The 23913-nt window shown below is 40.8% G+C and overlaps 2 protein-coding genes across 5 annotated transcripts in view; both read left to right on the top strand.

The window, feature by feature from the left end:
* Window positions 1–7239, top strand: part of LOC111244906 (CD151 antigen-like) — a 61356-nt gene extending 54117 nt beyond the window's left edge. The window contains exons 3-8 of the mRNA XM_086979502.1: window positions 1334–1510; window positions 1991–2065; window positions 2389–2487; window positions 3359–3517; window positions 4197–4334; window positions 4482–7239. Of these exons, the coding sequence (XP_086835628.1) occupies window positions 1334–1510; window positions 1991–2065; window positions 2389–2487; window positions 3359–3517; window positions 4197–4334; window positions 4482–4544 (711 nt within the window). The 3' untranslated portion in view covers window positions 4545–7239. The remainder of the gene's footprint in view (window positions 1–1333; window positions 1511–1990; window positions 2066–2388; window positions 2488–3358; window positions 3518–4196; window positions 4335–4481) is intronic.
* A 4886-nt stretch (window positions 7240–12125) lies between these two features.
* LOC111255319 (uncharacterized) lies at window positions 12126–23846 on the top strand. Of its 4 annotated transcripts, none has more exons than XM_022817181.2 (2): window positions 12126–12773; window positions 17392–23846. In XM_022817181.2, the coding sequence occupies exons 1-2, from the start codon at window positions 12394–12396 to the stop codon at window positions 19397–19399; spliced, it is 2388 nt and encodes a 795-aa protein (XP_022672916.1). In that variant the 5' UTR covers window positions 12126–12393; the 3' UTR covers window positions 19400–23846. The 4 variants fall into 4 exon arrangements, with proteins under 4 accessions (XP_022672916.1, XP_086835512.1, XP_086835578.1 ...); XM_086979386.1 differs by lacking the exon at window positions 12126–12773 and adding an exon at window positions 13113–13404; XM_086979452.1 differs by lacking the exon at window positions 12126–12773 and adding an exon at window positions 13842–16512.
* Window positions 23847–23913: the final 67 nt, after the last annotated feature.

Genomic DNA, 23913 nt, shown 5'->3' with positions numbered 1-23913 from the left:
TACTGAAAAAAAGAAGCCTTGCAGGATTTTCTTAGGCTTCTTAATGGCTGTAACAGCCTTGTTCGTTGACTTATGCTGTTTAGGAGCGATTTCAAAGGTTCGTTTCACGATCAAGCTTCGTCGATGTGTCTCACAACAGGAAAGACGTCCGTATGTACTTTTATCTACCGAAACATCGAATGATCTTCGTTTCAGCTAGTCACCCCTGATCCCATTTGTTGCAATTAATCATTTTTTGTATGTACGCCTTTGTGGTGATTAAATTGCGAACGGGAGGAAATCACAGATAAAATATGTACATATCCGTGGTATGGAGGCAGCTATTACTTGGCTTAACATTACGGCGTCAATGATTTTTGTCTATGTTGGACCAGTCGAGTTAACTGAAGGTGAGGAAGTGCTACTCTTTGAAATCAGCATGGCAGTGATTCATACGAGACAAGTCGTAAACGTCATAGTCGCATTGACTACTCCGAGTGGCAATTTTGCCTTGACTGATCAACTCCGCAGTGCCTTCAATAAGCTTGTTATTATTAGTTTTTTAGTATTGTTACTAGTACTATATATAAATAGTTATTACCCGTTTTGAAGTCTGCTTATTGGTGAAGGTCTCTCTGACGTCGACTCTTGCCGCGATACCTAGAAATTGTATTATAGTAACGTATCATATTGAGTGTGTGACGCGAAGAAGATACGAAAAATTGAAGTTTTTTCATCGTCCATTATAATTCCATCAATATAGCTCCATGTGACGTTCCCCCGCCAAGGTGTAGAGCCATAGGCAAATGAATAAGTGCGGTAGATTGGTTAAAAGTATAGATTGTGGTACCATCCCTGAAACTCTAGTCCATATTGCGGATGGCAATGCGCAAATATATAGCTTTATAGTTATTGTTTTTACTATTAAAAAATAAGTAAATCAATGAGCATGAAGGCTACGAAGGGCACGGGATGTGTGTTTAGTTGACTACTGCCTTCACGATTTGTTAAATCATGCTCGTGTTTCATTAAGTTATGGTTAGACAAGTTAGGTCACAAAGTAATCAAGTATTCTGGCTTGGTCCTGACAACCCTTTGTTAGTGGCGGCAAGTTGTCGTTACAATTCTAATTAGCAAATCGACGAATTGAGCCTGAAGGTAATAATCGACACAAAGCTCTTATTGTCCGTGTGGCCTAGATATGTATTTCGAGAGACTGAGAGAATATCGTGTAAAAAAGGCGTAGCACCATCTGATGAATTTGCGCGAAAATTATAATCACAGTACCCGTGTGTGAAACCCCATATCATCTGTGTGCTGATAGCTAAAATTTATAATCTTGTTCTATTTTCAGATTTCAGGTTTATTGCTAGTATTTCTAGGAGTGTCCGAGCTCCGCTCCCTGGAACACTCGACGAGAGTGCATATAATCGCCGCGTATATTTTGCTCGCGGCAGCCGGTTTGATCGTATTCGTTAGTCTGCTCGGCTACGTGTCAATATGTCGACTACACCGAGACATGCTCGCATGGGTAGGATGCATCAGACACTGTACAACGATCTATATATGTTTTGCTTTTGGGAACTTGACCCAAGTATCATTTATGCTTCATAGCCCACTATCTTGAAAAGGCTCTTGCTACGTATATTATCTGTAAGCATTGTCGAGTCCAGAATGTAAGCTATTTTCGTATCTAAAGTTTTTAAAGTCCTCCTAAATTTAGGCTGAAACATAATCACTTGTTCTATGCATAGTATTAATTAAACAAATAGACATTAAACACTAAACAATAACCTTTACAAATTGGATTCGTGTTTAAGTTTTTATGAAAACGTCATCGACGAAATGAGATTGCTGTAGTAGAAAATAAATACTTCCCAACATCTGTTAACTTGCAACGTAAATTTCAAATGCTGTGCCAATCAATATTTTTTTCCACAGATACACACAGAATGAAAAGTTTTAAGTTCATTTTATGTATGTTTGCACTGTTTAATTTCATGTGCGGCAGTACGGCGGTTTCCTGGTGATGATTCTATTGCTCGAAACCGCGTGTGGTATTCTCTGTTTTTTCTCCTACGGTTACGTAAGTGTGCACTGGTTCCGCTCTCTAGGTGCAAATTCAAGGGTGTACGAGCTTCCTTGAAGCTTCTGAGAGACTCAAGTTTAAGAATTCAATATGATCAATTCTGTTATTGCCGATCAGAGGGCTGTGGCCTAGTTGCTACGTTATCTGGGATCAGTGCTTTCATATATATGAAGACAACTTTAATTTGATGCCATTAAGCGTTTATAAGATCAGTGGCCATTAGACCCTCGATATTTACTGTTTCATTCTAAAGTCATACATTTTTTCGATGATAATACAATACGCTTATTATTAACGATAACTTTTCTATTTACGTTTAGGTGAGAGCGGAGCTTCAGGCCCAATTTCACTCACTTTTCCTTGAAAAGTATGAAAAGGACGACTTGGCCACGAGAACTGTCGACCGGATACAGCGCGATGTACAGTTAACACAGCTCCTTTTTCTTGAACTGTTCCTCCATAAATATAGAAACTACACACTAACTCGTTAACAGTGTTTTAGCTATTTGTTATCCAAACGCAAAGCTCTATAGATTATCTTGGAGTTTTAGGGAGTTCCTCGAGAAAATCGATTTCAGCGATAATTTTACAGGCTAATTTCAAGACAGAGTATTACAACCCAATCGTTGACGTATACCTTGGTTGAGTATAGGCGGCTGCCTCAAGAATGGTTGAGGTTTTTGCGAATATTAGACCTCAGCGTTTCAAAAATCTCTCCAATTTAATACTCAGGCCCTATCCTATGACAGCTTCGCAGGTCAACTTTAGAGATCTTTTTAATCAAATAATGCAGTGAAAACATGTCGTCTCCTATAGTTGTATATCTTATCAAAATAATTTTCTACAACGAATAAATTAACTTAACAAATTTGATTTCTATCGTCACCTGAAAAATTTAGTTAAATCGTTAAATCATCCGATAAACTAAACAGGAGGTTGATCAATTCGTCAGATAGATTGCCGGCAAATACTACAGCTTGGGAGCCATTTTAAAACATGACGAATACCCAAAACTAGCAAACTAAATTTGTATTACGTACAAAAGAACATTAAGAAAATCAATTCATAAATCCATTAAAATTAATGGCTTATTGCCATTTTTACACGTCAACGAATGTCCAGTGTCCAAATGGGGCACCAGGTAAACAAGAAGCACGCAATACTTCAGAAAGAAACGAAACAAAACGCATTCGCATCATTTATACGCTTTTAATCTCTATTTACCTATTTGTATAATATAAATATTTAGGTTAAAGTGTGATAATAATAAGAATCATTGGGCTGTTTCAGTTAAAATGTTGTGGTATGGTTGGTTTCGAAGACTGGGAAAATTCGGAATGGCGGCGAGAGAAATCAATTTCCTACATTAATTTGGTCCCACCTTCCTGCTGTAAGACGTGGACTGCTTTATGCGGAAGATGGGATATTCCGAATAATATACATTATGACGTACGTATGTTGTTTACGTATTTATGTTGTTCAAATTCGCTGTTAGATGGATTAAACTGTAACTAACATTTTCAGAAGTTGTGTGGTAAAAAAAAGCCAATACTTAGCAACACAGGATACCCATGTGAATTTGACGATGTGATGTAAGCTTGCAAAAGAAACGTCCATCAAGAGCTCGTGTAGAGCTGCTATGGAGGAATACAAATTTATTGTCTAAGATAAAAAATAATAGACAGTCTCCAAAGCGAGATGGGTTGATGTAGTCCGGATATAAACTTAAAACCGTAAAAAAAAGTAAAAGGATGTATTCTTATATGTAGAACTAATAAAAAGGGTGCTCTCTAGAGAAATAGAAAAATCGTATGAGTGTTGTACTACGGATCCATTTGTTAAGATGATGCCCTGTTTCCGGGATGGCACACCTTAGGTTAACCATATTAAAGGTGACGTCTCTGATACCTGGTCGAGGAAATGGAGATATCTACGATAGCTCAAACGATAAGAGCTACCTTGCGCCGCATCCCTAGTGTTCAACGTTCTAAAAATCTATTTAGTAATTTTTCTGAGTGTAAATTTGTAGGAATTTAGTTTAGATATATGCTCTGCTATTTGTTATAAAAATGGATTATTCTTTCCGATTTCGTTGTTCGGTTGTATTTCTGTTATATTTTCGACACAGGGCTGCATCGACGTTATCGCACGTAGGATCGAACGAAATCTATCCTTTATCGCCGGTGTTGGCACAGGCATCTATGTTATACAAATGCTTGGGGTTGTAATGGTCTATATGCTTCATTCCAAGCTAAAAAACTTCGAGGTACGTTTTTCGCAACCTATAGTGATGATGATAGTAATAAAAAGTACTATATATATATATATATATATATATATATATATATATATACATACATACATACATACATACATACATAAACTTGTGCCAATTTTATTGCTATTGTCACAGGTAGCAAATCATTCGGTTTACAACCCCACCCGGCATAACCAGCACCTCTACGACCACGGTTAAACTACGGCAATAAACAGACAGCGCAGTTGAAGAACGGCTTTTTAGTTCTCAAAACTACATAGTACTTAGACTAGTATCTGAAGCAAAAAAAAGAGAGAGAAAGGGAGAGATATGAGACGATATTTGTACTGATGAACAAGAAACAAAGCTGATTCGAAGAAAACTTTACTAGGAACCCCAAATATTTACCTACTTAACATATGTAAACATGGCAAATGAAGCCTACCAATTACTACGGTCAAGCACATCGCATTTTTTGACCTTGTTCAACATTTAAGAAATACCTTTTGTTAACAGATTGCACAGCGATTTCAGCTGATTGTGTACATACGCTGCATCACAAAAACACTGCCATCGTCCCCTTTTTTTTTTGTTTTCGTTTCAACTATGGGTGTTGACATAAGCGCGTGTCAATGCCGGCCAAAACACGCAATTTGCCCATCGTATTACTATCACATAAATCATTCTACCGCAATATGATCTACTTCCGTAAAAAAGCTAACCTGTTGCCGACAAGTGATAAAAAAAAAATTAAAAAAACAGAAAATACAGCAAAGCAATTACTGTAAAAATCTAACGTGCACGCAATAGACGCGATCGGCTGAGGCCCATAGGTTACTCTTTTGCATGAAATGCTGAGAGTACTCCATGCTTCTGCGCCTCGTTCCGCCGTAACCCCAGCGTCCTCAACCATGGAACAAGTTCCTATGGATACCTTGTTAGATTTAATATCTAGCATGGCTCATCCGATTACGTACGTAAGTCATGTTATTCATAACATATTGTTTGAAATGATCACGCCGATAAACAGTTTGAATTCAGTACCATTGCCATTACAGTGTATAATTGTTGTATGACCATGTCTAAAAGCCTTCTCATAAATGTATCGCAGAAGCACAATGTCGTGCTCATATTACTGTCGACGTATTTGAACAATCTGGAAATTCCAGCTGTAATTACAGGGTCTAGTAAATGAATGGCCATTACGTACTTTTACCAATTCAGCAATTCGGAAAGTGTAGAACGAAATTACGCCTGGGATAGGGATTTTTGAAATTGCTCTCTTACGGGCTCCTAGGATCCTATGGGTCAAAAAAACCCAACAATGCTAACAGCATGCATAGGGTACGCTATTATTCATACTCAAATCAACTGAATAGTGGTGCTGTTGAGCGTAAACAAGCTCTTTAACAAAGCTCTCCTATTGTTTCATATGATTTTCAAATTTCTCACGATTTACGCCGTCTATTATCACCGTGCATTTCTTCGCACAAGTGTATCGTCAGATACGTTGAATTTATGACTTTTTTTTATTACGATTCTAAGATTACAAAACGACTGCGTGAGCGAACGTCTACACGATGTATTCACGGATAGAGCAGATCTGATTAGGAGATATCTTTGCTGAAGATACTGCGAAGGCGCGAATATATGTTTGGGCTACTGTGTTTTTTTACCGAATACTGTTGAGAGGGATTGGTACACCTGGAACACCTCGAAGAAAAACACTTGGAATGGCTACAATTGTAACCTGGCTAAGTTAAATCTAATAGTTTTTCTCAACTATTATACAGTTGCCAAATGCTGAGTGTTTGAATTTCATCGTCGAGTGTTTGCCGAGTATCGCATAAAGTCCGTTTTTCTCGCCCTCTTCCGACACAGACACACATAACGATATAGTCGTCGTGTGTCAAATAATATTTTGACTATGTCGATACTGTAATATATTCAATTGATATATATGCTCTATTCTCATTTTATTGACACATAGCCACACGCACGAATTGTGTATATATGTGCAAAGATCTATATGAAGCGTTATTTTATTTATCGAATAACAGGTGGCCATTTTATATGCACGAGGAGCCCATTCTTTTTGTAGCAATTATGGGTATTTGATTCACTTTATTGCTATGATGACCTGCGCTAGTCAGCCAGTCTGTGAACATTGTTTTATGTGATAGGTTTTTCAGCTGTTATCGTTCAGCGGTACCATCAGCAGCAAACATGCCCATGAACACACAGTCGTTGAATCGACACTTGCACACATTTATATAGAATGACAGGCGTGCTACCCATAAACCGACGCTATGAATGCCTGTGTTTATCTCGTAGACCTTGCTTCACTGTCTCAATTTCGATACGTCAATTTGCGACTGGTCAAATTCACACCTAAAAAATTCATCCAGAAACAACATATTTAGAAACGGCGCGCTAAAATCATTCTGTAGCGCCAAATTTAATTATTCAGCATTTGGAGCATACATTCAAAATGGATGCATTCTACTTGTGATCATCATCAACTGACTGCCAATAGTACATATATATTACTACTTTATATCTTAGTCAATCGATGGATACGATGATTCTAGCTAACGAGTGTTCTACGTTTCGAGTGTCACGGTGTCGCTGTTAGATTTTCGATCAGACGGACGACTGGCTTCCAACACGAAATGAAATCTGTGCATGCCCGGGTTCAGACCTAAAGCACGACGTGTAAATTGAAGAAGCCAATGTATGATAAGCATATCAGCACCGTATATATCCTACAAACCGTACACTTAAGCACCAACGGCTCGCTATTGGGGATGATCGCGGCGCGTCCCGTTTGCAAAACTTTGTGGCTGACAGTTTGTACATAAATCATCAAAGTTTAACTGTGTTAACAAATAAAACGTGTGCCTGTTGAAAAGTAGTGACAGTGCCTTCATTCATATATATTGAAACAACAATTTTAAATACTTCCATGCTTTGGAAGACTTTTACCGTGAATTACAAAGCCATTTTCAGTTGGTACTTAGGCTCCATTCATAGCTGTATCGAGACCAAGACAACAAGTATTCGAAGCTGTATAAATTTATTCCATCAGAACATTTAATATCCGTAGAAGTTTAGATACGGGAAAAAGCTTAATTAGGTCATATTAGTACACTACTTAACTAAACTTGGTTTCAAGTCGAACGTACTTTATCACATTTTCGTAATTACATTACAAATAACAGGAAAAAAAGTAAATTTATAGCTAAAACACTTACTATTTCAGCGTAAGTTCACACTTCTTCGATTCTAACAGCCATTATAGAAAATCTAGTTATAAGAAAGAGATTCGCAGTGATGAAAAAGGCGCCGATATGACAAATCAGCAATTTTCCGATTACTGTTCGTTTTAACTGCACACGAGAACTTTTCATGTCTACGATAATACAAATTCGAGAAAAATAATTGCAGCGAAAATTGCCGAAATGATACTGTCGAAGGTAAATTAGTTCTGTCGTGTTAAAATGAGGTGCTTACCACAATTCTTCATGGTACATAATATATTATCACCCGGAGAGAATGTGTTCTATTGTCACCTACACCTCGCATACGCTGGCAAAGCAATTTGAAAGATCAGAAAAAAGTAGGTCGCTGTTTGTTGTAATACGGTGATTGCAACTGCATTAACTGGTATTAGAACTCCCAAATCAGTTCATTAAAAACAAATCAGGAATCTCGCTGGGGTTCAGTTTTGGCATGTTTCTAAGCCGCACTGCGCCCAGAACGCGCAACGCCTCCTGCGGTCTGGTAGGGATAAATAAAATATATTCGGTATAATACATTGACTCTATTTGAAAAAAAAAAGCCTTCGTGGTCGAAAACAAGAGTCTTCATATTGATTGCCGAAACAATCGCTTTGTGATTTTTTCCTGCTCTTCATTCATTCATAGCTAGTTGATATTTAATCATTGTGCAATAGTTATTTCACGAAAATTTAGGAATCCACGTCTCTTACGTTTCATTAAACGCGAACCTTTTTCCGTGATTATCTCGCTGGTCCAAAGTAAACTAATAATAATATGCGCTTTCGATTAGAGTACGAAATCCGCATGTCATCGCCAATAACAACCATCTCCCTGTTCGTGAGACGAGTGCGATGCAGTGCTATGGCAGATAATAAAAAACCCACTTTTCTACCATACGCCAATGGTTTGTAACAATTCATTCTCAACTTAGCAAGTTTTGGCTGAGTTTAGGCGGAACGGCTGAAGTTCTGTCACGAAAAACTACGAAACGAGCATTCACGTAACAGTTACAACATCATTGAACAGCGACGGCTTCATCAGAATGGTTAACATCAGCTTTCGCAGAGGGTACGTTGATATGGTAACCATAGATGAGCAATCATGCTGGCTTAAATTTCAGCATAGACAAAATTATTGTTACAAAGGATTATGATACACTGAAAGAAAAAATAGAAAGAAAAAATTACCAGTAGCTTCGTTTTGAGGCCTAAATCCAACAAGATCCGCCTCCGCTATACTTCTAAAGGGAATAACTGCTTGATATTGTACCAAACGGGTAATTCCAAGGGGCTCTAGAACAGAAGCAAAAAACGCTACAAAACTACCATAATAAGTTAATTTTTTATGACTCAGTAGTATTGTTTATATTTGAAAAGTAAAAGTATACAGTGTCACATATGAATATCTATCTCTGTTTCTAGTAGACAAATGGCCCAGATGTCCCAGTAAATCTCATGCAAACCAATGCTAATGCAAGAGTAGATAAAATTTTGCGGATAATAATGCCTTTCTCAATGAGCAACCATTGAATTAGCTAAAGACTACTCTGCACACGTCTTTGTGCACCCAATGTGATTCAGGCCAACCAGAAAACCTGCATCAAATATTTACTGAAGTTTCCATAATAATGCTCTTGTCAAAATTTCTAGAGGAAGAGTACATTTCACAGTAACAGGAAGGCCAAGAGTACAGCAAAAACTTGAGAGCACTAAAGAATTATGTTCACGTTTGCCTTGAAAAAACCAAAGACCCTGTCTTGTACTCCACATAGCTCCATTTGCTCTCAGAGTCAACACTAACCCTTGCTGTAACGAGACACGAATACAGAATTTGATTTTTATCTGGACTAGAAACCAAAGATAAGTAAGAAGGGTCTTCAGTAAAACAATGTAGACTTTTGCGAGTGTCTCCAAACGATATTATCAATGTCACAGTATAAAGACATGTAGAGCAAAAGCCTGCTGCAAGATCATCTAAGACTGCCCTATGGGCATCACTTGCGTAAGTTGCCCGAGCAGTGTATTATTTGACACAACTTACGTTACACCTAACGTAGTCTCACTTTCTAAAGGCTCTCTAGGCTAAAGCCTAAAATACTCATTAAACCTTATATTTTGCTACATATATACAGTAGGATATATCCCTTTTTCCCAGAAAAGGATTGCAGGTCTAGGCATTTTACATAAGTGGAACCCGGGCTCGGGCCCGTTCAGTATTCAAAGTCCACGAAATGCTTGCCTCCTCGAGATTATCTATAATAGGCCTTTCGTGTAATTTTAGTCCTAATTTGAAATAAATATTAGCAAAAACTAGCCACGAATATGTCTAATAGAAACACTTCTGGTAAGTACTGAATTTCCTAGGACAATTGCACATTTAAAATGCGAATATGTTGTAAACATTTTTGAGAGTAACCTAAAACATAAGGATTCATTCGGTTATTCAGAAGGAAAGACTATTATCATGTTTGTGTAAATTAAATTATCATATTTCTTTATAAGCGAGCTGTAATACAGGAAGACAAAATGAACATCCAAGCGTTTACAAAAAAAGTATCTTAAGACTTCTTTTCTTTAAAGCGTAAGGCTGATGCATATTTTGTGATCTACTTGGAGACGAAGCTGGCCAAAAAGTTTTCTCATGAGAAAGTATCTTCATAGTAAGATGTGAATAGGGCAAAACTGGAAAAACACATATCGAGGTTGCGTGGCTACAAGAGCAAGTGCATCCCACGCACCTCAAGGCTCCGTTCATGGTGGAGTCCAAAAAGACTTCGGAGCTGGAAGTTGTGAGGTACTCTAGGCACCTGAAGGGCCGCCAAAAAATAATACGAAAAAAAAAACTAAAAACAGTTCGTTACCACTGTAATTTCTTGCTCCTGCTATGTAGGCCTAGATTTCCAATGACTCCTTCTAGATCCTACAAGGAAATACGTCGTTGCTAGCTTAGCTTCGAAGCACACTCACGAAACTTCGGACAACATAAAAATAAACTACAAATGCATCTTTGGCAAATTTTAACAAATCTGCTCGTTTCTTCAAAATACTTACCTCATCGGTTCCTCGTGTAAAATGGCAAAATCTGTGTCTACTTTATTCCGTGTTTTAAAACTATAATAAATAGCATTGGTTGGTCTCGATCTTCGCAACCGATTATGTTTCTTGAGATGGTCCGATCGAAATTTGCCGAGCAACACATTTTCGCCAGATTCAGTTCTTAATAGACCTAAGGCTCTGACTTCCGCTATAATAGCACCTTAATATACTCTCTATTTCGAAGTAAAGTAAAATCGAATCGAAGATTGCCGCTGATTATAGAGGACGTTGTGTTCTATCCCTGCCGATGCTAATGCATGCGATGGTAATGCATGGGTATGTCATGCGCTAGTAGAGAATACCGTAAACCACGAAAACGCTGTAGAGTCCCAACGATAATAGGTGAAATAAAATTCAATTGCTTTTTTAAAAGACAGTTTAGTTAATGTCGCCTTCCTTGAACCATATGTCTGCCTCGCTAACCCTATTCTGACAACTACTCAAATCCGGCAGTCTTTTCTGTAGATCTGAAAGACAGAAGACCTTAATCAATTACTTCATTTGAGTTAAACAAAGTGTGTGTCCTGGAACGCATGTTCAGGAAGTGGTCCTGCGCACTAGGGTGTAGTACCAGATTAAAATCGCAGTATCTATATATTTCTTGCTCTAGACACTTTTTTTGTTATCACCAATCTAAATCGTTCCCTAAAAACATGCTAGACAGAGATTTCGAATACTAGTGAAGTGTCACGACAGAAATTCACCGTGATATAGAATCGAAGTTTTTCATATAAAATATTATTATATATACATTCATTCAAATATTTTCATATAATATTTTGATCGGAAGATTGTTGGTTGTGGTTAAGATACTTCTGAACCCTTACATGCGTGCCTCTATATCTGCCTGAAATCCGGACTAATGGAACAATCCTTCAGATTTAAAAAAATAGCTCGTCTGCCGTGTTCTACAATCTGACCCTGTTTTCAAAAGAACTAAATAGAGCAAAGCGGTATTAGTTCATCTTTTATGATGAGCTAATTTGCTAAAATGAAAAAAAAAAGAGTTAAAATAATAAAATAGCGGGTTTTTTAATTTGTTGTCCGTAAATTGCTATTTAGCACCTTTGATGCTTAGTACAACATAAAAACGGAAATTATCTAATTTTTATAAAATTGCCAATGAATAAACAGCACGGAACATTGTATTCAGGAGGAACCCATAGTCTAAATAAAATAAACAGCATGTCTTTGATTTTTTGTGCATAGCCTTTATGATACGCATTCGAAAAGACAGCCTATGGTGAGCTACAATCGTCAGGCATGCACATAAATGCTACTAAAGTGGCCATGATTATCTTTTTGTTTTGCTTTGTTTCACTACCGATTCTGACTAACAGTTTGGCGCCAATAACCCTCTCGCCGAATTCAGCCCTATCGGGCTCGCTGATTGATCGCCAAAAATGGTAAACAAATATGTCTGCCCTCAGTGAGTGTGGGCGAGCAGACGACATCGAATCGAGTTTTTGCTCGGCAGACAGAAAAGTGCAGTGAGAAACAGGGTGCCACAGCACCTCAGCAACAAACCAACAGACCGGTAATAGTCCGACCGAAAGTATTCCTGTTACAGTAAAAGTGCTCCCGCTTTCCCCTCGAATATACGCACACGAAAAACTCTCATAGCCTTAGTGTTGCGTGAGTTGAGCAAGCTGTGAACTAGCAAATTAAACCCGTTCCACGGCCGCGGCCGACATGGCGCAGCCTGGGATCGCGGGCGACAGCAATGCTGGTGGTAGTAGTGCCACTGGCGGTGGTGTCGCTGCCAGGCTAACCACCGAGCCCCCGCCGGGAGGTCCCCAACAGCTCGAAGATATCAAAGATGTCCAGACTCAGCTGAGCAAAACTGGACGTGAACCAGGACCCCTGCAAAGGGCCCGTGACGACGCGGTTTATGGCTTTGCGAGGCCCCATGGCTTAGCAAGTCCCGCCAACTCGCTCGGAACTGAAAGCCTCGTGACGCCAATTACCACCCCCGAACCGAGTGGATCGCCACGCGGCCCCCTTGATCAACCAGGGATTGAATCTGGCCCACCGCCTCTACCTTCACCAGTCATACAAAATACGTATGATAGGCAAGTACCTACAGCACGATATTGTATTAAGTGGGGCTACTGCTTCACCAATGGCACGGCCAGTAGTTGTTTAAACAAGATAAAACAAAAACTAGGGTAATTCATTACTATTACGAGACGATAGCTTACTGCCCGCAAGTTACAATCACTGAATTGGCTGTATTTATATCATCATGTATCATCCATCGATTTGGCTGTCTATGTGCTATTTCGTTTCACAGGGAACGCATTCTCTTCGCCCTCAAAAGTTAATGCGGGGTCTACCACTGTTATTGTGTTTACATTACAGTATGCCACTCACCGAAAACCCCTTTTCAAACCCACTATCCTGAGATCCCGCTGGTGTCTTCATGTACATGAACGAAGAATAATTATAGAATTATGTATCTGTATGGTGCTTGTGTATAGACAGATTAGGAGTTTCTGCTGCAGTAGCTGGTAACATTCCGAATGGCGGTGTTGTCGAAAGCTCTAGAAAAAGTCGCTTCTTTTTTTATTGCCAGTTCTGCCAGCCAGTATTCTGTTAGTAGCAACTGTGAAAGAATAAAAAGGAGCTTGGAGAAAAATCTAGAAACGACTGTGCGATCCTGAACTAACTTACAAATAAATGAACTGGAAGGATTTTTCCTGTGTGAGTATCCGTGATACTGACGTTCAAGCCCTAATTATGTCATATGTACCCCCTTTCCATCCTTACCTTGGCAATATCTGACGCTCTGTTTGGATTGCCAGCAATGTAAACAAATGAACAATGCGGTTCTCCCTATCAATCGCTATTTAACGGTTAGCCAAGTAAACTTCTTTTCTGTGTCATCGCCATATCACAGATGCTGATGCAAGATCAGCCCCACTGACCGCCGAGGGACTAACTAACAAATTTGCAGTTGTCTCCTACGGCGACTTGATTGTACATCTCCTACCTAGGTATAGTAACTTCTTACGCTTCGATTATGCAACGGGCGGAAAGTGGCTGTCGTTTCCAGCCAACATTGTCAAGAAGATAATGGTTATGTTTTAGGATGAAGGAGGTGGGTAGTGGCAGCACTGTTTGCGGTAACCGCCGCTCGCTGCTGAGCAAGGAGGAGCTTTTAGTCACTGCGTAACTCCATTTCCTCCACCTCTGTCGCATTTTAGCAATGACCGTCTGTCCGAATGTTCATTTGTGTGTGTTGCCTTTTCTGTTTTTTCCACTTTATGGCAGCCGCCACCGCCACTGCCTGCATCTCTGTTACAGACCCCTATTTGTGTCAACATAAATACATATATATAGAAATGCACTGCATCAGTTGCATTGACGTTGCTGCTACTCTCTTAATTACGTTATACCGTCGCTTGTATAACGTATTGTTATACCGATTATTGTTGTTAATTACAGCTTCTTTTGACGCTGCTATTTTTCTCTCGCCCTAGCGTGCACACGAGCTCTGTCTCACCCATTTCCTATAATTTGATTGTGGGTGTGCCTGTATGTCCCGTGTGTGTATTTAACATGTGTTTAGGTTTGCCTGCCGTTGTACAGGCTAATCGGTTATTAGGCTTAGTTCAAGCCGTCTTCTGTCTAGTATGCTGGTGATTTGCTTGACGCCGGCGTTACTACTTGAGAGGTTACTTTAGTGCCTCCCCCTGTTCCTTTCTTGCTTCTTCGCTGTTTTCTTTCGCAGTGCTGCTGCATCTGTGGTAGCGACCTTCTTGTCTGCGGTAAAATGTGTTGCTGCAATAGTACACTCACGCATGTATTGTGCGTTACCTGCAGCAGAATTGCGCCTGCTACTGGTGGTGCCCACGATCATCTTTGTGTAGTAGCGACTTCTGGCGACTAGACTAGGCCGAATTGCCATTGCTGCTACGGGTTGGTGGAACAACTAGCGAGCGAATTTCAGCGACGAATGACACGACGACGCTCTGCGACTATTACTGATGCAGCGGCCCCTGCCCCGCCAGTCTTCCAGACGACCAGAAAGACAGACCGACTACCACACCGTCACTTTACCTACCTAGAAAGCAGCGTAACAGCAATACAACAGCAGCAGCACTGTGGCTTTCTACCACATCAACGACGCTACTTATCATCAACGGCGACACGAGCGGCAAAGGGCAGCGTCGCCAGTCTGCCACTACCAAACACACGCACCATGCACGCTAGTTGCGTTTGCCACTGCAGCGACGACAGTGGCTACAGCATTAATAATCAATGGTGGTAGCGCAAGGAACAAGCGCTGCCAGTGAGGGGCGACGGCAGCAGCGCCATTGCCACTTGCCCATCCATTTCGCAGCTTTGTTGTGCAATGTCGTTGCCTTTTTGTTGTTAATGCTGCTGTTACCATGGCATAGCTACTACTTCATGACACTAGTAATCCGTTTATTGCTGCTACCCGTACAGTTGTTGTTGTGGCGGCAGCTCTTTCTGTGGGATCTGGATGGACGTTTTGTCAGCTGGTTGTTGTTTTCGCCGCCACTGCGGTGGTTTATTGTTGCTAATACGGCGGAGGTAGCGTTTACTCCTGACGCTGGTGCTCCCTTTTTCCATAGTTTTCGGTGAGCAGCAGAACGGTGGTCACACGGCGCAGTGCGACGGCCATACATCGTTGGCATCTGCGGCACCGCTGTCGACAACAGTATCGTCAGGAAGAGTTATACCAGTGGTAGCTGTGCTAGCCCTAGTAGAAGTAATACTAATATCGGTAGGAACTGTGATAGTTGGAGAAAGAATGGTTGTAGGTAATAGCTAATTCGCCGGTTCGGCCGATCATCAGTCAGGGAGGCTGGAGGCTGACAGTCGGACAAACCGTTAGCCGCGGGCAAGAAAACACTAGCCGTTGATGACGGAACAGTTATCGTAGCTTGTAATGTGGTAAATTGAGCCGAGAAGGGGAGCATACAGGATGACGAGGGGAATAGGTATAAGGCAGGAAGCACAGGAAAAGCCTATACTGTAAGAACGAATGAGACGGGGACGAAGAATATGCGGCCGAACGCGGGAGGAACGGCCACCGGCCCGGAGGGCTTAGGAAATGGTCAATCGTTCGCAAAGCGAGGAAACGGGAGAATACTCTCCGAGTATGTCTATGACTTTGAATCTCTATCCTGTCAGCCTCGACCAGCATCGCCTGTCGATCATACAAGCAGCCGTGAATGGCTACTAGTAGATTTCTGTCGGTAGCCTCCATTGTAGTATAGATCATAAATTCATAAAAGTACTGAAGCGATTGCATGGTTTACTTGTAGCAGTTCGTTGGAACTCGTTGATAAACACGAGCAGAGCGGAAAACATGTGGGAGAACTTCAAACGGACGGACATACGAACTCGAAGAGAATTACTAACTAAAAACCGTCACAATTATGAATATACTACATTTATTCTACCACAAATATCGACCACGTTGAGCTACAAGTGGCGGACAAATAAATTGTACACTAAAAACACTGCACTTGTTTCCGTTCATCCGCCCTTCTGTGCTTCGCAGCTTTGTTTGTTTCTGTCCTTTTGGCCCTTCCACCTTCTGGACAATCTTTTCATCTGTGTTGCTATTACTGTCGTTGTCTAACGCTGCTACTGTCGATGACAATTATTAGCACAATGGTTTGCGAGCATAGCTTAAGACGCGCAGTCGTTGTCACTCTTTTGGCGAGCTGCTCTAAAAGCGGGGGGCATCGTGTTGGCACACGCGAGCCACGTAGACGAAATGTTGGACAAAAATGACTAGAAAGTGCCACATTTGTGCGGCGACTGAAGGGCCAGGTAAAGTCGAGTCTCTCTAGTGCTCACACAACAGACCGCCTTACTAGAACAGAGTCATGCATGTATTACACATCATCAGTAGCGTACTGTGGTTGCTGCAGCAATGCCTACTAGCTTGCCACGGCTATCGTACCTCAGCGACACATCTGCTAGAAGTATAATAGACGAACGCCTGTAGTTGTAGACCAAGATTTTAATAGACGCAACGAGACAACGACGGAAAGCACCATACAGTTATAACTATACAGTTCATGATTATCCGTAGCAATCACTGCCTTTTAAGTCCAGTAAGAGTCGAACTGACGTGATAAATCTAACGAAATTGGTCGAATTCGAAAGAAATTTGTGATAGGGAAACCAGAAAGATGATGAAATTGATTGCATCAATATGCAGAGAGATCGAAGAATATTTCAAGCGAACGATGCTGACCTGATTTATTCAAGACAAACGAACACACCGGTGGACGAAGAGCGATCTACCTGTCGGTACACCCAAAAAGATCACGTCACTACACAGTAGCCTATACCTGTTGTTCTGAGTCACCTTAAGATGTTAGCCATTTGTACTTATTGATTAGACACAACGCTCCCAAACGTAATTGACAGCGAGAAAAAAGAAAGTATTGAATATTTGTGCCTCTCAATGGTAATAATAATAATCATTATTATATGTGCATCTTGAAGTAATATGGCAGAACGAATTCATTCGGGAAACTATTCAAGCAGCATTTTATTATCATGCTATAATTTTTTAGTTAATAAAATTTCTCATTTTCCTGCCTCTCTCTTTTCCGCTCTGTTGAGCGGATTGTCAATTTAATTCCAGTACTTACTGTTTGTTTGAAGAGGTTAACTCATGGTTTGTATTCATTTCTGCAGGTATATGCCAACACCTCCGATGGTTATGCCTCAATATATGACCACCTACGCAGGTTACTACTCACAACCGGTGTACGTTGTTCACTCTGGAACGGGGATTCCGCCTTCGCAGGCCGGGTTTGGCCTGCAGCCCGTACACCCGATGCAGGCTCACGGTCACCACTACCTACCTCACCCACTGGAGCAGGTGCACCATCCTGTGCCTTATGACTTCTCGGTGCCCCCTCCAAACTATACCTATGTGCCAATGGCCCCGCCCCCTCATCCGCCCCCAATGTTGGCAGCACATCCTCCACCGTTTAACATACCCGGCCCAACAGTGTACAAAATCCCTGATCGTTTTGTGCCGCTTGAAGGAGCACACCCTATGGGAGCAGGAAGCATGGGAGGCATGCATCACGAACGCATGCAACCTTTGCCTTCTGGTGAAATACTTATGGAGCCTGTAAACTGCGAAGCCTTGGATGACGGAACACAGTCACAGGGGCCAAATAGTGACTTGCGTTCGTCCAATGACGGCCGCCAGCAGTTCAGCCAGCATCACTTTGTCACGGGGCAGGAAGATCCGGATGTCGCCGAAGTCATTGAGATCATTGAAGAAATTCACTTCGAACGACCAAAAGGTTATCAGCCTAACACAGGCGATGAGGCGACATACGTCGAGGAGCACATTAAAGCTGGTGCCGTTACTCCTAGCGACGACGGATGTGATCGTAGGTCTCAAAAAAGCTGGTACGACGAGTGCACTACGCAAGAACAAAAGGCTGCCGACAACGCCGAGATAAAAGAGGTTGGGGTAGTTGTCACAAATTCACACCTTCTGCAAAAGCAACCACCTGGGCAACACAGAGCTGAAGAGGCCCAACATGCGACTCGTATTACCGAAGGGAAACAGTCTGAGACTCGACAAGCGATGACATCTGCTGCTGCTGCCGCCGATCGCGGCAGTAATGTCATGAATAGCCACCACAACCACATCCGTCAAAATTCTCACGGAGATTCTGGCCCCAGGGATGGCGACGGATACCATCACCGCCGAAGAGACGATGCAAGGGACGGCCGACAAGGCGATTCCAGAGACTCCACTCGGGAACGCTCTGGCGGACGTTTCGACAACCACGGTCGCAGGAGCCTTACGCCAGAAAAACGGTTTCATCGAAATAACCCAAATTACGGAAATGGCGGTAGTTGCCAGAGGGAGGATTGTCGATATTCCAATCCAGAGCATGGTGCTACCCATCTCCGGGCGCGCCGTCCTCGAGGCGGTTATGATCAGGCTTCATCCAGGGAGAACTCGACTGGCCGAAGAGACAATAATGGAAACAATAACAATAATCGTCAGAGATATTACCCCTCACCGAAACGGGATAGTCATGATCATCGGTATGACAACCACGGTGGGCGGCGCTACGATAGCAGTCTGCGCCGTGGGACCTCAGGCAGCTACCGTCAGCAATGGAGGGACGGCAGTCTCCCTTCGATTTCTCGTGGAGGCAATAGCTTGCACGGCAATGTCACAAACAACAACAGCAGTGGCGGCAATAACAACACTAATTCCCGAAAGCCGCCTCTGCCGCGACAAGACAGCAACAGCTGCTACTCAGCCGCACCAGTGGCCACCACCAACGGGACAGCATCCTTTCCTGTTAGCACCGAGGTCGCCAGCTTGAAGGATACTTCGTCTGGAGTAGGTCCATCTCATCTAAGCGCGGAGAAGTCGAAAGATCGCTCTGACGAGGATCCTTCATACCTCGAGTTTCTCGGCCCATCGTTTCTCGGTATCAACGATCGTCTTGATGTCAAGGGCATGATGAGTCGAAGGCAGGCTGTGTCGATGGACAGCAGCAGCGATGATGGCGAGCACAATACGGATCACGCGAACGGTAACATCAGTAATACTAGTAATATCAACAGCAGTAAGCAGCTTGATCTAGGCAACAAACGAGGTGGTTTTGGTGGTCATCATTCAAATCTATGTCAGGCCCGCAAAGACCACCGTCATGAGTGAAAAGGGTTCTAGTGAGTGAGTTAGTGAGTTTAAGCATGTGCATGGGAATGTTGGACTTGTACAGGTTGTAGGAGATGCCATCAATGAAAACCCAGTTTAGGCTCTAACTGGATGGCAAAATGGGAAAATCTAGAGGGACAGAATTGCCGGCTCTGTTATGGTGGGTTTATCCGCGGTAGGGGGTTGGACCTAAGCGTTGAGAGAACATCTTGACGGTAGGATATATTGTTGTACTAATGGCTCGAGCAAAGCCGGTGGACTGTTGGTGAGAAAATGGCACTGCACTAGTATATATTATATATATACATAGATATATATTATTAGTTATACAAAATATATATATATATATATATATATACATATATATATAATCAAATTTAGTGGCGATGATGAAGATAAGAACTATGATGTAAGTCTAATGATGTAAAAAGTAACTGATACTTGAGGTGAGAGAAATGTAAATGTTTGCAAAAGAAAGTGAGACAGAGAAGCTGAAAGGTGTGGGAAGTAAATGTATAAGTGATGAAGAAAAGACAAATTGGGAAAGATAGCGAAAAGACAAAGAGCCTAGAATATGGTTGAGAGGATAAGAGCGAGTCTTAAGCGAGTGCCATGTGCTACAAGCATTGAGTGTGGGTACAAATGAAATGAGTTTTGCTGTGGATGTGGATTACTCATCGCGAAATACATAAAACATAGATGCACACACACATAGAAATAGAATCACATACACAGGCAGATTAATGTCAATTATGTGAGAACTGAACTTGAACTGAATACAATCCTAGCTGAGACCAGCTGCATGCATTTATTGTACAAACGCACGTGCATAGATTATGTAATCATGGTAGAGTGCACAAGCTATACCAATGAGCCGGTTAGCTCAAGGGAAATAGTTTTACAAAAAAAATGTAAGCACTCGTACCCGTATATCGTGTCGAGTTTGATTTTCTTTTAAGATAACCCCGTTTAAGCCGTACCAGATCATGCTGTACCGCTGCACCTGCATATAAAGGGTTCGCGCCTTAGCTATATTTCTCCGTAGTAACGGTGGTGGCATGACTCAACATATCGTATCATACCAACTATTTTATCTTTAATATCTTTTCTTCTATCCAGGTGAATCGGTTGGCTGAGAATATGACAAAATGCACTCTAAAGCCCATAAAAAGTGACTCAATTTCTTCTCTGTGTTACAGATGCTTACAATTATGATATAATAATATCATGTGTATTTAACTACTACGCATATCCTTAATTCTAACTAGAGAGTACATATATACAGTGCAAAGTGACTAAAATAAAGAACGAAGGAGATGACCTGTGTGGATTCGCGTGCGCGCGAGCTTCTCCACATTTGTTTTAGAGAAAAGCGCTATTCTATCTACTGCTAACAATAACAGTATACCATAGTTGTTTTTGTTTTGTTGTCGCCACAACTCAACCAATGCTCCGCGTGAACTAACGTTTGTTATTAGACGGTGCACAAGAGGCATGCACACAAGTATGATTAACCATACGGTTACTCACTTTTTGGAAGGCGTCCGTTGCTGGCGCCTTTCGAAAAAAGAAGACGGACTGCAGATGACGATTTTTTAAAGTTTAATATAGTGGCTTACAACTATGTATTGTGTATTTCTTAACGAGCTACACCGATGTGGGATATTAGCACAAAAACACTTAGTGTGCATGGAAAACCACGAAATGACGTAGTGAACGGGCGGTGAAATATGGATAAAAAGAGAAAAGAGTAAGCAGGCTTGAACCATATACGTTATATACAGGGCATAAAAACAGTTGGATCTGTTATAGTTTGTAGATGATTGGTTCACGTATAGCGCACTTACTTCGACATTCGACCACATAGTGTAAATCAGGCACGCACGTCACTCGTTGCTTACCCAAAAGGTCTTTATTTCTCCAACTTTCTAGCGTACGTTCGGATCTGAGGTTATTGTAAAGTATCAAGTTTAGCCTTAATGCCAACTTTTATATGATCGAACCTGTCTAATCCGAAGTGCTACTAAGTTGCAGGCCTAGACATACACGTAAAACAGGCCGATTTAGCTTCGGCATATTTTGTATATAAATTTACACACTTTCATTATAAGTATGGGGAAAAACTGTTTTATTGTTTAAGGAGGTTTATTGTTTATTTTTACTAAATATAAGCTGACCCAGCAGTTAATTTTGTGTTTGCTGCGATAGGGAATAAGAAAATGCCATGAGGCAAGGTCCGATATAATAGTACATTGGACCTTTCGTCATGAAATACACGAGAGAAGACGAATAGAATACTAGAGAGTAGTGGACAACATAATAAAGATGTGTAAAGTGAGAAGGGAAAAGACAGAAGTCAAGGATGATATAATGAGTCTATCAGAACAAATACAAAGGTTTTGTTGCTGTGGATCAAGCCAATGTCCACCAAATCAACCAAGCAATTTGCATTGAGCAAGTCAGATCAAATAGGTGCCGAAGCTAAGGCCAAACTAATATCTGGTATGAATATATAATACTCTGCACTATAACTTCGGACCCCAAAAATGCGCTATGGAGTTAGAGAAATATATATACTCTAAGTAGAAATTAGAATACGTATAGTACTTATATATACATTCCTTTATTATAATTATATTATCATTGTAAGTATTTGAGATACGCTCATAGAGAGAAGGAGCTAGATTTTCTGGCCGTCAGACTACACTATGTTTTCAGCCAATCGATTCACGTAATAAGTAGAAAACGTAGAGATAAAATAGCTGGTATGATATTATATAGAGTTAATAATAATTGGTATGATATTAGAGAGATATAGCTAAATTGCTAACTCTTTGTATGTAACTGCACAATGATCTGGTGCGGCTCAGAAGAAATTACCTTAAAAAACGGTAGACTCGAACGATAGCCATACATACGTGATTACATTACTTGTTTGGCTTGAACGGCATGTATGGTGGGCAAGTTTGATAAAAATTTGCAATTCGCATAAAAATAAAGATTCGCAATTATGTCGATTTATGTTACAAGTGGTTTGCTTCTGTCATGGATTCCGAAGGCGGCAGGAATCCCGCATATTTTCACTATGGTGTGTGCTTCAAGGATCATTGGTAATTCCAGGCTGGCTACTAGTCAATTCACAGAAATCATGAATCAGCATCAACGTTGTCAAAACACTGAATTTCTCAGGCCGACATCTTATGACCACATACCACTATAATACATATAATATACCACTGTGTCTATGGTTTGCTTTTTGCAATTCTGTTTTGTATGACACTAATGCTAGCGCACTTTACCATGGTTACATGATCTACCTATGGACATTTGTGCAATAGATGCATGCAAGTGGCCTCAGATAGGGTTGTTCCCAAATAAGTTCAACTCGCACGTAGTCAATCTGAATTTATCTGCGTATGTGACTCTATATGTATATATCTATATTTGTATGTATTTCGTTCTACGATGATTGATCCACATCCGTGACACAGCCCACCTCATCCGCACCTACACAAGTACTACGTAAGATTCCCAGGGCAGCAGGGGTCCCGCATATTTTGACTGTGGTATGTACGTGTGCCTCAAAGATCATTGGTGACTCCTGGATGGCTTGTACAGGCTCTCGCCGGAGCTGAAAGTGCTGGGTTTCAGCATTTAAATGCTAGCCATGTACTACTGTTTCTCTAATTGCACATTTTGCCGTCTCCTGTACGTGAGTCGCCGTCAAATGATTACTGCTACTATCGATATATTATAGCTATTGCTACGCATTTTTTATATCAAAATACAATTGATCACTACTATGAAATGTTATCCACTTATCGACAGACTTGTAGATAAACAAACCGTTGTGCATTTTTAATGTGACCTTCCTTCTCCTTTCGCGTGTAACAGACGAGAGGACGAACAGGCCACAACAAAACGAATCCAGACATTCTAACACGTCTCAGATAGGAATTACTGTGAGGATTATTTTTGTCAATCTATATTTTCTGTTATTGATGTTAATATTATTAGAAGTAGTAACGGAATATTGTGCTGTTTGTTATGCGACATGGTTTGAGTTATATATCGTATTTAAAAGGAGAGCAAGAAGACAGTGCAGATAAGATAATAAAGATGAAAAATTATAAAGGAAATGGTGACAATATAAAAGCAAGCATTGCCTAACAAAAAAAATATTTATATCTTAATTTGGTAATATTGTTATTATTATTGTAATGGCACCAAAAAGATGATATATGGTTTTTAGGACGGCTGTAAAGCCACATAGGGTTAAGAATTGACAGAAATTGCTTTTTGATGATAAAGCTAAAATACTGACGAAAATAATATCATTGAGAACAATAAATAGTGCGTACATGAGTAATAAAATACTGTAAAAATAATAAAAATATTATACAATTTAATAAAAGCCACATGATCCGTAAGACAAATATCTAATCGATATCAAGCGATTCATGCAAGAGTAAGTCTTTCTTAGTAGTCTAACAACCTCAACTGCTATATATATA

This window comes from Varroa destructor, unplaced genomic scaffold (genome assembly GCF_002443255.2).
Source record: "Varroa destructor unplaced genomic scaffold, Vdes_3.0 BEIS01000001.1, whole genome shotgun sequence".
NCBI classification, from domain to species: domain Eukaryota; kingdom Metazoa; phylum Arthropoda; class Arachnida; order Mesostigmata; family Varroidae; genus Varroa; species Varroa destructor.
The sequence above is the reverse complement of the archived record's forward strand: the minus strand, read 5'-3'. Positions and strand labels throughout refer to the sequence as shown.

Excerpts from the sequence above, each read along its gene's own strand:
- LOC111255319 (XM_022817181.2), top strand. The coding sequence starts at position 12,394 with ATGGCGCAGCCTGGGATCGCGGGCGACAGCAATGCTGGTGGTAGTAGT. Across the intron at positions 12,774-17,391 it reads ATACAAAATACGTATGATAG|GTATATGCCAACACCTCCGA; the intron begins GCAAGTACCTAC and ends TCATTTCTGCAG.